At 50.2% G+C, this 18,385-nt stretch overlaps 1 protein-coding gene across 2 annotated transcripts in view; it reads left to right on the forward strand.

The window, feature by feature from the left end:
- The first annotated feature begins 265 nt into the window (after positions 1–265).
- Positions 266–18,385, forward strand: part of PREX1 (phosphatidylinositol-3,4,5-trisphosphate dependent Rac exchange factor 1) — a 195,003-nt gene continuing 176,883 nt past the window's right edge. For both annotated transcript variants that reach the window (XM_082644314.1, XM_082644315.1), the window contains exon 1: positions 266–617. In XM_082644314.1, the coding sequence (XP_082500440.1) occupies positions 405–617 (213 nt within the window). In that variant the 5' untranslated portion in view covers positions 266–404. The remainder of the gene's footprint in view (positions 618–18,385) is intronic.

The following is an 18,385-nucleotide window of genomic DNA, read 5'->3' on the forward strand; positions in this document are numbered from 1 at the left end:
CAGCTCTGGCCGGGCCGAGCTTCCGACGTAGCAGCCCAGGGCCGCGGCGCGTCTCCAAGGGGCCCAGTGAGCGCGCGGAGCGCCTCTGCGGCCCGAGCGCGGCGTGGCACTTGGCAGACGCTCCCTTGGCGGCGGGGAAGGCGGCGGCCTGGCCAGCCGTCTGGGAGCCCCGAGGGCCGGCCCCCTCCCGCCCCTTGTCCAGCCTCCGCGCGCTGCCTCCGCCCCCGGCCCGGGCCGCCCGCCCCCAGTCCCGCCTGCTCGCCCGCCGCGCCATGCGCCGGGCCCGCCGCTGAGCCCGGCCCGCCGGCGCGCCCCGTCCGGGATGGGGTGCCTGGACGCCTGAGTCGCCGCTCGGCGCGACCTCCGCGCGGGGGAAGGAGCCGGTGCCGCGCGGCCGCGCTAGGATGGAGGTGCCCGGCGGCAGCGGTCCCAGCGGCGACGGGGCTGGGGACGGTGCCCACCTGGACCCCCGGGCACCCGGCGCCGCTGCGCCCATCTCCGGCCAGTGCGCGGCCGCCCGGGAGTCGGAGCGCCAGCTGCGCCTCCGCCTCTGCGTCCTCAACGAGATCTTGGGTACCGAGAGGGACTACGTGGGCACCTTGCGCTTCTTGCAGTCGGTGAGTGTAGCCCGAGGAGCGTGGGGCCAGCCTCCGCTCCGGCCGCCAGCCCCGCTGCGGAGCGCAGGGGCCTCCGGCGCGGGGTGGTCCCCACAACCTGTGGCCATGGCCCCCGGGCGGCGCGAGAATCGCCTCAGACGTGGGGAGGGCGGCCTCCTCCAGAGCTGGGCTGTCGCCTCCCTGGCCGGCCCCGACCCGGGGTCTCCCTCACTCCGTTTCTCCCCACGGCACGCTGCCCTTTTGTCTTTTTCTTTCCCCCTCTCCACCTTTCAAATAGTTTTAAAATTAGTTACATCCGTGAGGCAGGGTCTCTGGGAGCCAGGCGCCGGGAGCTTGGGCTTGCGGTTTTTTCCCCCGGGGATTTCTTGGCCACCTAGTGCATCACAGACTACTCATCTAGGACGGACCCTAGAAATCCCAGAGTCCCTAAGCGCCCAGTAGAATAGGATAAAACCCAAAGCCCGGAGTAGGGACAGAGGTCGACAAAACCCCGGGGTAGGACCCCTCTTTCCCACGCACACGCTTTTGCTGGAGCTTGGGGACAGTGGGTTTCGAACTCACGACTCCGAGTTTCAGTCCCATCCTCCCCATCCCCAACTCCAAGTTGCAAAACCACAGCGTCAGATTCTGTAAAATAACTGAGCGCTTATTATGTGCCAGGCGCTTACGTTTGTCATGAGAAGGTTGAACCTTCACAAGTGGCCCATGAAGTAGGGACGAATATTTCCCTCATTTTTTAGATGGGAGAGTTTAGCTCCAGAGAGGTTGAGTAACTTGCCCAGAATCAAACAACTGGTTAATTGGGGATACCGGATTTTGAACCAGGGCAGTCCGAGCCAGTGCTCCAAACCCCTATTCTCGGCTGCATTTCTTTTTTTGTTTCTTCTTCTTCTTCTTTTTTTTCTCTGTGAGAGGGAGGAAGGGGCCACTTCCCTACTCTCCTAGGAAGTGAGAAAAGTGGCTAGGGGGTGGGAGTGGGGTGAGCCTTGCTGGAAATTAGGAGACTCCGAGGGCTTTAATCTCCAAGCCTCCTGCTGGGACCTCATTTACTCCCTTCTCTGCTCTAGGAAGTCTTTTAATCCTGGTTCAGGAAGGGCTGGTTGGTGGGGGGGGGGGGGTGGCGGGGGCGGTTGGTGTTTCCTTCAGAAACCCCAGAGCCAGGCTTTACAGCTCTCAGTCTCCGGGGGAAAGAGGGAGACTCTGGCATCCTCTGGGGTCCCCCGTGGCTTGGGGGTGCAGCTGAGGCTGTGTGAGGTCCGAGTTTTAACTCAAGGAGTACAGAGCCCTTCTCTCTGTGAAAAGAGGTGTGTGTGTTGCGGGGTGGATGGGCGGGGAGGAGAGTTGTGCAGAGGCATTGAAAACCATTTGGCTAAAGGACCCTTCTAGAAAGGCCTGTGAGAATGAGGCAGGGTTGGCCTTTCTTTCCCATCCCTCCCTCTCTCACAGTTAAATAAAAGAAAAGAAAAGAAAAGAGAATCTGCTCAGTTTGAAGCTGGCAGTTTCTGAATTAAAGATGTAGACAGCCCTGGTATCTCTGAGCAACGTCAGATTCTAGGGAACTCCTCACTTCTCCTTCTAGCCACTCCCTGCTTCTCAGTCTGGAAGGGAAAGAGGAAAGACGAGCCGATTTTTATATTAATAGGAAAGAAAATATACGTCTTCCTCCCACGTCCTTGCTCTGGATGGTGTGGTGCCTTTCAGAACAGATAGAGATGGCATTTGGGTTAACTGTGGTTTTAAATTGTTCACGTGTAGGATCTGAGGAAGCTGGAATGATGGAAATTGATTGGAATTAACCATCCTTATTATTAAAGAAACAGGAAAAAAAAAGATTTCTCTACTTCCATATTATCTCCTTGACACTTTGAATTTGCTGAGCTCATCAGGTTTTTTTTGTTTGTTTGTTTTGTATTGACCTGTCAGTTTTGAGATGAGCTGGTTCCAACTTGGACGTCTTGGATCAGTCGTGCACATGTCCTGGCCTCAGTTTCCCCACTTGTCAAATGAGGGAAGGGGAATCCAGGCTTTCTTTCTGCCTTGTCCTTTTGGGTGTCCCCAAGCTGGTGCCAGAAACAGACTGGTTGTGTAACCCGACTAGCGGTACCTCGTTTGTGAGCTGTAGGAGACCTCTTCTCTCTTGTTTGGCTCCATCAGAAACGGTCCCTAAACAACCCAAGATCTTTCAGTTTTGAAAACCCAGGGCTTAGAGCTTCACGAACTGCTAATTACCAAGGCTTTCCATGGCAGCGAGGCTGGCAGCTTGCAGGTTGTGATTCTCTCCTGTCTTCCCACTCTCTCCTCCCAGCCTTTATACTTACTAAGGGCTTGTTCCCGCTCGGAAGAATGCTGGGTAATCCCTCCCTGCTTTTAATTCCATGTGGCAGAGGCAGGTCTCGAAGGGTTGCCTTGGCCTCCTTGTGTCCCTTGTTTTAAGGTCCTGTCGCCAGTAGAAATGAAGCCTTTGGGGTAGACTGAGCATTGTGCAAAATGCAGAAAAGCCAGTTCTAAGTTCCTGCTCTCGAGGAGGGCCAGGTTCTAGTCAAGGGTGGCAAAATGGGTGTTTACAGAAATCCAAGTATGAGGCTGGCCTCGAGCCAGACTGCTTGGGGTCGGGTCCTTGGGCTGTGTGACCTTAGGCAAGTGGCTTGACCTTTCTGAACCTCACTTTCCTCATCTGTGAAATGGAGAATGATAATAGATCTTATAGGGTTTGTTTTTTTTTTTGCGGTATGCGGGCCTCTCACTGCTGTGGCCTCTCCCGTCGCGGAGCACAGGCTCCGGACGCGCAGGCCCAGCAGCCACGGCCCACGGGCCCAGCTGCTCCACGGCACGCGGGATCCTCCCGGACTGGGCCACGATCCTGCGTCCCCTGCATCGGCAGGCGGACTCTCAACCACTGCGCCACCAGGGAAGCCCCCTTATAGGGTTTTTAAGAGGATAAGTGAGTTATATAAATATATATAAAGCACTTAGAACAGTGTCTAGCAGGTAGTAAGGCATTTCTAAATATTATTATCATTAATTGTTATATGATAATTAAATATTACAGATGATTAAGATGATAGGATTCTAGCATCTAGCAAGCAGGAGTAGTCAGGGAGGGCTGCCTGGAGGAAGTGAGATGTGAGTCAGCACTGAAAGGAGGACAGGAACTCTGAGTGAATTTCCTTTTGACCATCTACACTCCGGAACCAGTGGTTTTGTTTGGTTCCAGGCCTGGGGCTCTCTGGTTCCGCTAGAATCTCCCCATCATTGCCCACCTCCTTCAGGATCTGGACTGCACCTCCTCCCCTGTCTCCGATGGGGACTGATGAGTTTGGTGCTGTATTTTGTGTGTTTATTGAAGAGTCATGGAAAGGCAAGGACAGCCCTCTTGTATGGATGCTGGATCTCTCTTGGGGGACCCCGTAGAGATTGTGGGAGAAAATGCCCCGGGTTTTGGCTGAACCTTGGATCTCAACATCTAGAAGCCCCGGCTGTGTTGGGTGCACCGTGTGTACTCTTGGGCAGTGTCAACAATGATAATAACAATGACAGTCATTACTGTGTAGGAGCGGACACTGATTCATCGTTTACCCTTCTATCGATTCATTTGATCTTTCCAACACCCCTATGAAGGAAGTGCTGTCCTTATCCCCATTGGCAGATGAGGAAACTGAGGCATAGATAGTTTAAGTGAGCTGCCCTGGGTCATGTAGACAGCTGCCAACCCCAGAACTCATGTCCCTAGCCACTTCGCAGACTACCTCTTGCTTATAAAGGGCTTGACACCTGCCTTATTAGGGTGGCAAAACTGGAATTCGAACCCAGGTCTCTGTGACCCTTACCCTCTGCCTATGCTTCCTCTGGTTACTTCCCCTCTGTGACTCCTGTTCTCTCTTCCGCACAACGGGCAGAACTTAGAAGAATGGAAACGTCAGGCTGCTGGGTTCCTCCTTTGCACTCTGTGTCTGTTCGTGGCGTGAGGGTTGAATGTGGGGCTCTGGAGCCAGGCTGCTGGTGTTCAAATCCTGGCTTTACTCCACACCGCCTGTAGGTGGCCCTGGGCAGGTCACCAGCCTACTCCGCGCCTCAGTTTCCCCATCTGTACAATGGGCATAGTACAGTACCTGCCGCATCATAGGGGTGTTGTTGAATTCTCAGTGAGCCTGAGGTTAATGCTCTTAGCGCTGTACCGGGCACAAGTAGGTGCCCAGAATGCTCTGGTGGCTTTTTGGGGGATGTGCAGCAATGGGGGGCAGTTGAGATTGTCTCTTTGGGGCTCAAAGTCTTCCCCCTTAAAGAGAGGCCGGGTGAGCCTTGAACCCACTTGCCTCTTGGTTGGATTCGTTTGGGGTCTCTGCCTGCAAGGGGGGTGGGGGTTCTGACGCCAGGGGTAGGTGCCAGTGGGTCCCCTGAGGGGTGTGCCATCCAGCCTGGGCTGATGAGCTGAGAGACTCCTGTGTGGGGAGTGAGTAGTCAGCAGCCCCCCCGAAGGGCTCCCCTTGGCTGAGGACAGAGACCTGTCACTCTCAGGCACCCAGAGGGTCTGCCTGAGCTGGCTGGGCCAGGGTCCCTGAGGATCAGGGGGTGTGGGCAGAAAGCTCCCAGAATATTTTCTGTGGTTCTGCTTTTGGGGTTAGGAGACGAAAGCTTTTCTTTTCATTGGAGCTCTGCTTGCCAAAACAAGAAACTGTGTGGTTTTGTGTTGTCACTATTTTTTTTTTTTTTAAGATTTTGTAGTGCTAGTCTGACACTAGGGAGCAGTGCTGGGGAGTGGGACCGGGGGGGGGGGTACGTTTTAAATTCCACGGTCACTGAAACAGAATGACCTAACCAGTGATGTGGGGGGTTTTCACAAGCTTGTGTTGTGCAAAGTAGGATGCTAAGAAGTTCCGCCTTGGGAAAAACACTAACCATAATATGATGTACGTTGTATGTATAACATTACAGGAGTTTGGAGAAAAGATGGAAAGACGTGTATCTTGTGAAGAAAGGCAAGCAGGGCCTCCCTGGTGGCGCAGTGGTTGAGAGTCCGCCTGCCGATGCAGGGGATACGGGTTCGTGCCCCGGTCTGGGAGGATCCCATATGCCGCGGAGCGGCTGGGCCCGTGAGCCATGGCCGCTGGGCCTGCGCATCCGGAGCCTGTGCTCCGCAACGGGAGAGGCCACAACAGTGAGAGGCCCGCGTACCGCAAAAAGAAAAAAAAAAAAAAAAAAAAAAAAAAAAAGAAAGGCAAGCAGAAAGATGAAAAAGGAACAAATGTTCTAAGAAAGGCTGTTTGTAATGCCCTTTCCACGTAAAATTATGCATATGTATGAGAATATATTTTTTACAAATCGCCGACGGAAGTAATTGTACTTTCAGCATGATTATTAGATGAATGCAAAACGATAGTAATAATAATTTTGCTAACATTTATGTAGTGCTAGATGTTTGTAAGCCCCGTATAAAGCATTCTCTGTGTATCAGCTCAAAAGTTCCAGGTATTATTGTGCTTACCATTTTACATATGAAACAGAGGCACAGAGAGGCCAAGTCAGTTTCCCAAGGTCACACAGCCTGACCCAGCTGGGATTCAAACCCGGGTAGTCTGGCTGCATAGTCCCCATTCTTTACCACTACCCTTAACTGCCCCAACATGGTGCTGTGTTCATGACCCAAATTACTGTCTTTGTGAGGCCTCTGGGCTGCCCAGGTGGGCAAGAATTAAGCCAAAAGGTCCAAATTATCTGAGCTCAGGATGCTAGAGGGCCAGGACCAGGCCACTTTGTATTGGGCTGAACATTTTCAGGAAGCAAGTGAAAATTTTGTGCTGATAAAAACCTAAGCATCAGTAAGAGTTAGATGAGGCCCATCTTTTGTGTATTGCAAACAGAGCTACGTATAGGTAAAGCCATAAAGAAATTAGACTGTTTTTCTCAGCATGTACGTGTATAGGGAGCACCTGCTGTATATTCCGGGCAGTGCTTTAGGCCACAAAGATGCAGCCAGCAACAGGGCAAACGTGGTCCTTGTCCTTATGAGAAAGATGACTCAGGGAGGCTAGAACTCGTGCATTTGAATGAGAGCGCTCTTCAAATAAGCATCCCGGACATCCATTCACTATTATTTTGGTGTTTGCTCTTGTGACCATTTCTCTGTCACTTTAAGAAGAGGTGGATGGGGTTGGTGTCCCTGGCTTCTGGAGGCTTCAAGGGGCAACTCTTTCTTAGAGAGTATCCCCCCTTTATCAGGCCAGTGAGCAGAAGGGCTGTTGGGCTTGGGGCCACACCCTCAGGTTAAGAAACCCACATCCTTTCTGTTTTACAGCCGCTCCTGTCTTAAAGGTTTTGCAAGAGTTGAGTCTTTGAAGTAAGCCATGCCTTGCTGCAGAACTTTACCTCCCAGATTTTTGTGATTTCTCTTCTTTTTTCCAATAGACACAGGTTCTCTGGCTGGAACCCTAGTGAGAGGTGGGCAACCAGAGTATGGTGTCCCACTGGCTTTGTTTCGCAGGCATCAGGTGAGGTCAGAGCTGGTTCTTGCCCCAGAATTTAGGAGACATAGAACTTGCGAGCAAGCCAGGGGGTGGAAGGTCTGAGACCCGCCTGGAGGGACCTCCTGAAGCAGTTGCGGCCCCAAGGGGGAGGTGAGCCCTGGTGAAGGGTGGTGACTCTGCAGCTGGTCAGGGTTCCAACCTGAGAGTTCTGGGGAGAGAGGGCTTGGGGGCCTTCTCTGGGGATTTGTGTTTTAGCCTGGATTCAACATCCTCCTTAAACAGGTTCTACAGGGGGCATTTCCAGCCCTAGTACCTGGTCTGGGGTGAATCCCCCCATCTTCCAACCTTCGGCACTATTGACATACTGGGCAGGATTATTCCTTGTTGTGGGGTTGTCCTGTGCATTGCAGGATGTTTAATAGCAGCCTTGGCTTCTACCCACCAGATGCCAGTAGCATCCCCTTCCCCCAGTTGGGACAATCAGAAATGTCTCTAAACATTGCCACATGTCCCCTGGGGACAAAATAGCCCCGGGCTGGGAATCACAGGCTAAAACCTCCTTTGACCACCAGCTCTGCTTTCAGACCATTTTAGGGCATTTACAGGCCTACATAGCCATGCATAGCATTGATGTGTATGTGTAAATGTGAATGTGTTTACATAAATGGCATGGTACGGTTTGTTCTTTTCACTCCGCAGTGTGTCTTGGGTTCATGGTTAAGAGCACAGACTCTAGAGACAAATGGCCTGGGTTTGAAACCCAGCCCTGTGACCTTGGACAAGTCCTTTTGCCTCTATGAGCCCTGGTTTCCCCATCTGTAAGATGGTCGTAGCCCTCCTAGGGTGGCTGCAGGGATTGAGTGTGGTCATCCAGGCACCTGGCACAGCTGAGTGCTGAGGCAGGGTCAGCCTCCCTGAAGTCCTTGCCACAGAAGGAAGCCCTGAGGAAGGAGGGAAGCCCTCCAGCCTCCCAGCCGAGTGTGGAGTTTTAGGTTTCTTTTTATTTTCTCGGCTCCTGGAGGACCAGGAGAGGATCTGCCTGCCCGCCCCTCTTTTGTCTTGTGGTCAGACACACAATCTGTGTTTACCCGCCTGGTTCCTTCCCCAGGGTGGAGCTGACAGCCGATCCCTTGTTTCTGGGCCAGGGGAGGTGAGGCTATTTCAGGCTGGCGGGACTAGGGCCACTGAAGGTTGGTAGAGGCAGGTGGCCAGTTGCCACGGAGATCTGAGGTCTTTCCTCCCCTCGCTGGAGAGGGTGGGTGACTTCTGCAAGGGGCTACTCTCAGGAGGGGTAAGGCCAGGGTCAGAGCGCGGTGTGGGCAGTCAGTGCTTACATTCACAAATTCACTTGTTCACTCGATAAACAGACGTTAAGCACCTACTAAGTGCCAGACACTGGGCTAGGTGTTGGCATGTGGCCAGTACAAGATGGACAAGGTTCTTGCCCTCATAGAATCTTCGGACCGTACAAAAAGAGGTCACTTGGGAAAGTGACAAGAGGTGTAATAACGATAAACTAATCCACTGAGGCCCTGCTGTGTGCCAGGTACTATGTGAATTATCTCTTTGGACCCTTGCAACAACCCTCTGAAGTAGAGACCACCATTACACCTATTTTGCAGGTGGGGAAACTAAGGCCCAGAGAGGTTGAGTGACTTGCTCAAGTCCACACAGTTTGAGAGTGGGTGCACCAAGGAGGAAATAAAATGGGGATATGTTGGTGACAGGGACGGTGGCATCTATTGAGATGGGGTGGTCAAGAGAGGCCTCGCTGAAGAGGTGGCATCTGAGCTGAGTCCTGTGGCAGAGAAGGAACCAGCTGTGGAAAGAGTCGAGAGAAGTGTGTTCCAGGTAGAGGGAATGGCATGTGCCAAGGCCCTGAGGCAGGACCATGTTTGGCTTGTTTGAGGAATAGCAAGAGGCCAGGGTGACTGGAGGGGAGGTGAGGTTGGCATGGGCAGCGGGGGCCTGGTGGCATGGGCCTCATACATGGTGAGCAGTTTGGGTTTGAGTCTTAGTGGGCTGAGGAGCCCCTGGGGGGTGAGATGGCTTCCTGCTTCCCGGGAGGGAGGGGGCACCCCTTGTTTTCTGTTCAAGAAACTGCTTTGTATGATTAAAAACTGTTAGGTGGCACCTTGGACTCCACCCTCACTTACAGCCATCATAACAGCACTTTGTCTGGTGTCAGCTCTCACCCCTGCCCTTGGGGGAAATGTCTTTTTCAGACCCACTTCACAGATGAGGAAAACTGAGGCACAGAGGGTAACTTGCCCAGGGACACACCATCTGGAACTGGCCGTCGCCTCCTCTGCTCTCACCCTTGCCTCCCATGGTCTGTTCACCATACACAGCCTGAGGAGTCTACTTAGCACTTAAGTTAGGTCGTGCCGCTGCACCGCTCAAAGCCCTCCCGTAGCTGCCACCGCCCTCAGAGTAAAAGCCACGTCCTTAGAGTGGCCTGGAAGGTCCTGCATGTTCTGCCCCTGTCACTTCTCCCATCCCTCTCCTAGTCATCTTTTTTTCTCAAGACAGTTTTTTTTTCTTTAATTGAGATGTGATTCATACATGGTAAATTTTACCCCCTAAAGCGTACAATTCTGTGGTTCGGGGTGTATTCACAAGTTGTGCAATCATCACCGCCATCTAATTCCAGAATCTCCTGTTTGCCCTTTCTCAGATGCACCTGGCACGCTCCTGCTTCAAGGTCTTCTCACTTGTTCTTTCTGGAATGCTCTTCCTCCAGTATCCCTGTGGCTCACTCCTTCAGGCCTCTGCTCAAACGTCATGGTCTCCATGAGGTCTTTTCTGACCACCCCCCCACTTCTAATTTGAAATTGTACTCCACCCCCACTCACCACTTCCTGTCTCCTTTTCTCTGGGTGGTTTTTAATTTATCCTGTCTCTCCAGCACCAAGAACAATGCCTAGCACATAGTAGGTCCTCATTAAATATTTGTTGAATGAAGGGAAAAAAAAGCCTCTCCTCTGTATACATGTTAATATATTTTTTAAATAATGTGATTATCTTGATTTATATAACTGCTAAATATTTTTGTGTGGACTTTTGGGGTCCAGGGTCTGGCCCAGACTGTCTGGGTCTGAATTGTGTCTCTGCCCCTCAGTGGTTGTGTGGCCCTAGGCAAGGATCTTCCCCTCTCTGGGCCTCAGTTTCCTCATCTGTAAATGGGTTGGGACACTTTGTTCAGTGTCTGGGACATGGCCAGGCTCCAGTCAATGGTGGTCGTTCTTTCATTAAAATTATTATTATGTTTTAAATTCTTAGTATTTCCCTATTTTTTGTACAAGGACAGTTACAGGGCCTCATCTTGAAAAAAGTGCCTCAGATCATTCCTGGGGCTTGAAATAAGCAACTGAATTCATTTTGACCAAGTGGCCCCTTGCCCCGGACTCCTGGTCTCTGTACTCTGAAGGCAGTTGGGAACAAGGGCATCTCTGGGATGACTGGCATTTGGAGCTAGAAGAGAATAGCCATCTCCTTCCCTAAGGAACCCACTCAAGGATAGAAAGAAAATGGTCAACTTCTCAAAAATGCATTAAGGCCCCCCCAGCACCCCACTCTGAGGTCCCTCCACAGATTTGAGTAGACATGGAATAAACCATTCCCTACTTCCTGGGTGAGGCTGTTACACATCCTGCTTCCTCTGCATTCTCACAGTTGTGCAGATGAAGAAACTGAGGCCCAGAAATGTGAGGCCACTTGCCCAGGATCACAAGAGAGGACGTATCCGTTATCTATTGCTGTGTAACAAATTACTCCACGGTTGGTCGTTTGAAGCAGCCCTGTTGATAATCACCTTGCAGTTTCTGTGGTCAGAATTCCGGGCATGATGTAATTGGATTTTCTGCTCCAGGTCTCACGCGGCTGCAGTCATGGTATTGGCCAGGGCTGTGGTCTTGTCTGAGTCTTGGTGGCCTCTGCTTAGGTTCTTGGTCGAATTTAGTTTCTTGTGGCTGTAGGACTGAAGTCCCCATTTTCCTGCAGGCTATTTGCTTGTGATGACTCTCACCTCCTAGAGGCTGCCCTCAGGTCCTTGTCATGTTCCCCCTTAAACATGGCCCCTTCCCATAACCTAATCACAGGAATGAACTCAGCTGCATGGTCCCACCTATTCAAAAGGAGAACAGATCCTCCAGGGCATGTACACAAGGGGGCAGGACACCTGGGGGCCATCTCAGGCTTCTGCTTACCACCATGGTAGGTGGTGGATTTGAACTCAGATTGATTCCAAAGTTCATGTTCTTGACCACTGTATGTTGTTTTTTCCCCCAGAATGGACCCTGAGTGAGGTGGATTGATTGGTTGGTGGAGTCATTGGGTTCATTTTAAGCGAGATGGCTTAAGTGGGATGTCGGTGGGATGCCACTTCCCTCCCTGGCAGGACCTGGTCTCTCTAACACAGACCCCTGGTATGTCTTGAAGTGATTTGCTGATTGGGTTGTTGAGGATGAGCCCGGAGCATCTGCTCCCCTAGGTCCCCTCCCCCCTCCTAGTGGGGGTTTAGGCTCAGACCTGGCCATGGGGCAAGTGCCTGATGGCTCCCTCCTTTAGGAGACATTTGTGTCATATGTTGTCACCCTAAGGGTGGAACAGGGATTGCGGCAGCCATGCTGGTTGGTATTGATTTCTAAATATTGGGGCTTTTTCAGATAACTTATTATTTAGTGATTTTTAATTTAATTCTGTTGTGCTCAGAGGATATGCTCTGTGGATTTCCAGCCCTTTGAAATGCTGGTTTACGACCCAGCATACGTCTGCCTTAGTGACCATTCCCTGTGCACTGGAAAAGAATGTGTGTAGGCAGACCTCAGAGATATTGTGGGTTTGGTTCTAGACCACTGTAATAAAGTGAATATCGCAATTCAGGGAATCACACTAAATTTTTGGTTTCCCAGTGCATATAAAAGTTATGTTTAGGGCTTCCCTGGTGGCGCAGTGGTTGAGAGTCCGCCTGCCGATGCAGGGGACATGGGTTCGTGCCCCGGTCCAGGAAGATCCCACATGCTGCGGAGTGGCTGGGCCCGTGAGCCATGGCCGCTGAGCCTGCGCGTCCGGAGCCTGTGCTCTGCAGTGGGAGAGGCCACAACAGTGAGAGGCCCGTGTACCGCAAAAAAAAAAAAAAAAAAAAAAAGTTATGTTTACACTATACTGTAGTCTATTAAGTGTGCAATAACATTATGTCTAAAAAAACAATGTACATACCTTAATTAAAAAATACTTTATTGCTAAAAAACGCCAAAACAATTGCAATAATAACATCAGAGATCACTGATCACAGGTCACCATAACAAATATAATAATGAAAAGGTTTGAAATATTGTAAGAATTACTAAAAGTGACCCAGAGACATGAAGTAAGCAAATACTGTTGGAAAAATGGTGCCTACAGACTTGTTCGACACAGGATTGCCACAAACCTTCAATTTGTAAAAAACACAATATTTGCGAAGCATGATAAACTGAAGCGCGATAAAACGAGGTCTGCCTGGACTCCTCTGTTGTTGGGTAGAATGTTCAGCAAATGTCGTTTAGATCAGGGTGGTTTATAGTGTTGTTCAGGTCTTCTGTGTCCTTACCGACTTTTGGTCCCCTTGTTCTACCAGTTACTGGTAGAAGTCTCCAACTATGGTTGTAGGCCTGTGTATCTCTTCCTTGAATTCTTTCAGTTTTACTTTAAAGTCCTTTTGTTGGAACATACACGTTTATGATTATGTCTTCCTGATGAATTGAGTCTTTTATCATCATGAAATACTGCTCTTCACCCCGATAATGCTCATTGTCTTGAAGTCTCTTTAGTCTGATATTAATATAGCCACGCCAGCTCACTTATGCTTTCTGCTTTCCGTCTCTTTCCTGTTAGCCTCTTTGTGTCTTTATATTTCAAGTCCATCTCTTATAGGCATCACAGAGCTGAATCTTGCTTTTTTATCCATACTGACAGTCTGTGCCTTTTAATTGGACTATTTAGCTCACATACATTTAATGTAATTACTGACAGGGTTGGGTTTAGGTCTAATATCCTGCCATTTCATTCTGGTTTGTTTGATGAGGCAATGGCAATCAAAAAGGATCTCCTTCTTCCCCGTCCCCATTGTGCTAAAGGTAAGGGGACCAGGAAATTGAGGTTGATTGAATCCAGACTCCTTGCTGTGGCTTACAAGGCCTCTGTGATCTGGACTCTGCTCACCATGCCAACCTCATCTCTCCCTACATTCACTATGTCCTGGTCCCATCAGCTTTCTTTCTGTTCTTGAACTTGCTAAGCTGGTGAACCTTTTCATTTGCTGTTCCTCTTGCCTGCATCACCTTTAACTGTGCCATGCATCAGGGGTCCTTCCCTCTTGTTCAGCTGTAACTCCAGTGTCACTTCCTCAGAGAGCCTTCAAGTCATGGTCTCTGTATCACCACACCTGTTTTCTTCTTGGTACCTGTCACTCCCTGAAATAATCTTGTCTGTTTACTTGATTAGTGTCTGTCTACTCCCCTAGGATATGTCATATGGTCTGCTGTGTTCACTGACACCCCTCCAGCACCTAACACATAATGGGTGCTCTGTTAGTATGAGTCGAGGGAGTGAATGTGTGAGTGAAAGGGATCGAATGTATATATATATGTTCATGCCTCTCTTTCGCTTTGTCACAGCTTACCCTTCCCCCTCCCCATATCCTCAAGTCCATTCTCAAGTAGGTCTGTGTCTCTATTCCTGTTTTACCCCTAGGTTTTCATGACTTTTTTCCCTTAAATTCCATATATATGTGTTAGCATATGGTATTTGTCTTTCTCTTTCTGACTTACTTCACTCTGTATGACAGACTCTCGGTCTACCCACCTCATTACAAATAGCTCAATTTCGTTTCTTTTTATGGCTGAGTAATATTCCATTGTATATATGTGCCATATCTTCTTTATCCATTCATCCGATGATGGATACTTAGGTTGTTTCCATTCCCGGGCTATTGTAAATAGAGCTGCAATGAACATTTTGGTACATGACTCTTTTTGAATTATGGTTTTCTCAGGGTATATTAGGCAGCTGAGTTTGAGATGCATCTTGTAGTTTGTGGGTGGTCCTTCTATTCTCTGAGGTGAGTAGAGGGGGAGAAGGTTGTTGTCTCTTAGAGAGGGTGACTCTCTTATCCTGACTTCCATTTCCTGTGGCCTGTGGGCACTCATTCTCTTTTCCTTTGCAACATCAGCTGTTGAACTGGAGGTTGCCACATTCATCTGTCCTACTTCCTGAATCTTGTTCTGTACTTATGCTCCTTTGGGAGATCCTGGGGTGCAAACCCCAGAGAGGAAGCAGTGAGCTCCTACAAGGGTGTTAGGGGTTCCCTCAGCTACCCAGTAGCTCAGCTACTGGGGCCTCCCCTTGGACTTCAGGACCCTGGTACCATCCCAGTCAGGCTTGGTGTCTTCCTGCGCTTGTGCAGCCCCGTGGAAACCTCTCCCCTGCTTTGTTTCTCCCAAATCTAGAAGATTTTAAAACAACAACGGTAATAACAACTAACAGTAATAGCGCTGCCCTTGCTCACAAGATGAGCAAATGCTGGTTGTCAAGATTCTCTGGTTGCAGGTGACAGAAAACCCAGCTTAAACTGCCTTCAGCAGAGACGGGAATTGCTTGGCTTGTGTTAAGGGAGGGTCTGTCTGTTGTCCTGGGGTGGCCTCTGATTGGCTGCCTTGAGTCATGTGCCCATCACTGAGACTGACTGGCCAGGTCTGGGTGAGGGGCCCACCTGTACCACATGGCAGTGGGGGAGCCATGGTTCCTGGAAGGAAGACTCCAGGGTGCTGGGACCAGAAGAAGGGGAGGGATGCCAGCTGGGAGCATCTCTCCTCCTCTGTGCTGGTACCATCATCCCAGATTGGAAGCCTTTACCTTCTCCCGAGTCTTGGGTCGCAGGGAACCCTGTTGTCACTTGGGCTGCCTGCAGTCCCCCGTGGCTTTTCCACATCCTACCTCAAAGCCTTGCTCATATGCTGCTTCCTCAAGAGGTCCTCCCTGACTGTTCTGGCTCTTTCCATGGATCTAATAATAGCATCAGCATCCACATGTGTGAGATGTCTTCAGTGGACATGTCTCAAGCAGCATAACCTCCCAGGAATCTGGCGGGGAAGATGTTCCAACGTTGCCTATTATATGGATGAGGAAACAGAGGCTCAGAGAGGTTCAGCAACCAGAAAGGCTTGAGGGTCACACAGCATCCTTTTCTCTCATTGGAGGCTCCATCGTGTGTGTTTTGTCTTCTCTAAGGCCATACAACCTGGATTTGAATCCAAGTTCTGCCCCTTCTAGGTGTTGTCACCTTAGGAAAACGGCTTAACCTCTGTGTCTGGGGGAAGAACATTCCAGGCACAGGGAACAGCAAGTGCAAAGGCTCTGAGGCAGGAGCATGTTTCAGGAACAGCAAGGAGGCCAGAGTGGCTGGAGTGGCTGGTGAAGCGTGAATCGGAGGTGAAGTCAGGGAGGTAACGGAAGGATGGGGGAGGCTGGTGGGCAGCTTGTACAGGTTCTTATGGGCCATTGTAAGGACTTTGCGTTTTACTTTGAGTGAGGTGGGAGCCCTTGGAGCTTTTGAGCAGAGGAGGGACAGAATCTCACTTAGTTATCACAGGATCCCTCTGGCTACCAGTGGAGAATGGACTGTAGCGGGGCAGGGTGGAGGCAGAGGGAGGAGGCTGCATGGTAGCCCAGGTGGAACAACATGGCAGCTGGGGTCTGGGGTGTTGCACAGGTGGCTAGAATTTAGTTAATTGCCCCTCCTTTGTGTTCCTGTGTTGTTCGTTAGCTGTATGACCTTGGGTCCTGGCTTTATCTCCTTGAGCCTTAGTTTTCACATCTGTAAAATGGGGTTAATGGTGTTACTTCTCTTATCAGGCTGTGGGCATGAGTTACACGCGATGATAAGTGTAAAGTGTTTCCCGGAGTGCCTGGCACGTTGTAAGCTCTCAGCAGACATTTGTGGAATAAACCAGTGAGTGAACGCCAGGGAGTTTGGGGCTGCTCCAGCTCTGCTCAAGGCATCTACCCATGAGGTAGCCCCAGAGTGGGAAGCATCCCGTCCCCGTGCCCAACTCTACCCTCCTCCTCCCCCCACACACGGAGATTTGAATGAACAGAACCCAGAATGTTCTGGCAACAGTCGCTCCCTCTTTCCTAGTGACAAAGACATCTTTGTTATGCCTGGGTGTGAAATCCATCTCAGAAATGAGGATGGTGCAGGCTCAGGAGGCAGCTCGCGAGGAAGGGGAGGAGCTTGGGAGGAAGGCATCTCAGGGCCCTGTAGAGGGACAGCCTGCCCCCGCATAGTCATCTAGCCTCGTGTGGGTCCAGAATGCTCTTGAACTGGTAGTGCTTTGTGGAACGAGCACTACGTGGGGCCACATTTCTGCTGAGTAACCACGTCAGTCGGCGTTACCTTCTGTAGCATTACCATTATCTCTCTCTCACACACAGAAAAAGTGATAATACCCAGTGCTGGTGTGCCTGCTGGGAGGTGCACAGTTCCATAGGATTGCTGTCGGGAGTATTAATGCTGCTGTCTTTTGGGAAAAATAGTCTGGCCATGTTTTCTTATTTATTTATTTTCCTTCTCGTTTCATTGAGATATAATTCACATACAGCACTGTGTAAGTTTAAGGTGTACAGCGTAATGACGTGACTTAACGTCATGAAATGATGACCCCAATAAGTTTAGTGAACATCCATCAGCTCATAGAGCTACAAAATAAGAGAAGTAGAAAACACTGTCCTTGTGATGAGAACTCTTAGGATTTACTCTCTTGACAACTTTCATATCTAACGTACAGCCGTGTTTAGGATATTTATCATGTTGTAGTCTGGCAGTGTTTTCAGAAGTGAAAACCCAGGATACCCTTTGAATCAGTTCCTTTGGGAATCTCTCCTGTAGAACCAAGAAGAAAAAGTATGTAAAGATGTCAGAAAGTTGTTTGTTCCGGTTTTGTTTATCATGGCCCTCCCCCGCACAAAAGGCAACCACTTGGGTATTCATTCGCGGAGAAAAGGCTAAGGTTTTTGCTCACCCATGGTTGGGATGTTGGGTAACCGTTTAAAACAATGAACTAGATCTCTTCTCTTGATGTGAAGGGCTGTACATGCTGGACTGTTGAGCAAGAAAGGTTAAGTTGCGAGTCAAGTGTAGAGGGTGATCCCAGTTTTGTAGGAGAAAACCCAACAGCCAAAAGACCCTCTGGATGGGTATTTACGAATGTCAAGAGAGGCACTGTAGGATGCATCCCAGGATATTAACATGGGTGGCCTTGGGCTGAGAATGGGGAGGGTTTTAGAGAAAGATATTTTGTTTATCTTTGTATTTTTTTTTTCATTGTTCTCTAGTTAAAATAAACACATTATTTTTCAAATTAAGATAAACTGACAATTAAAAAAAGACAGTTGCTGGCTTCTCACTCATGTGTGGTGGACCCGTACATAATATTGGGTCATAGAAACCCTCCCATAGTCCTTTGAGAATCAGGATAACGGGGTGGTTGAACAAGATTCTGAATCCAGGCCCCTTATGTTAAATGTGGGCCCCAGATTTGACCAGTGAACAAAGATCTTTGCCCTTGTGGAGCTGACATCCTGGTCAGTGTAGAACTGTGCCTAGAACAGGGGTTTCCAAACAAGGGCACGTTTTGCTCCCCAGGGGACATTTGGCAAAGTGTGCAGATGTTTTTAGTTGTCATAACTGCAGAGGAAGGATGCTACTGGCATCTGGTGGGTAGAAGCCAAGGATGTTGCTAAATAACCTACAGGACCACCTCCGTGGCATGAATTACCTGGGCCCGAATATCAGTAGTGCTGAGACTGAGAACCATGGGCTAGATCAGTGTCTGGCACACATTAAAAGCTCAACAAATATTAGCTGCTGTGATGAAAAGATGACATAAACAAGTCTTTGTTTGCCGCCAATCTTACAGACAAGGAAATCAAGGCTTGGAGAGGTGGGGTGCCATCACCGAGGTGGGAGTGGGATGCCCCATCCCTGGGGGAGGGAGGTGGAGTTCGGGGCTCGGGGCTGGCCTGTAGGTCCAAGAAGTGGGAGACATCGATGCTGGGGAGACTCTGGAGACCCAGGCCTGAGCTGGGTGCTGGCCACCCCTCCTGGCTCCCTAGCTTGGTGCCAGCACTGTCGTCTGCCAGTCACCACGATGTCTCGGGCCAAGGTATGTTCTCAGCCCCCTCCCCATGTGTCAGTCTTTGTCACGTCCTCTGTGCTGGCAGCCCTGGAAGGTGGGGCGGGAGGGGGGAATCCTTTTTATTTCCCCT

The sequence above is a fragment of the Mesoplodon mirus genome (genome assembly GCF_964341445.2).
Source record: "Mesoplodon mirus genome assembly, chromosome: 15".
NCBI classification, from domain to species: domain Eukaryota; kingdom Metazoa; phylum Chordata; class Mammalia; order Artiodactyla; family Ziphiidae; genus Mesoplodon; species Mesoplodon mirus.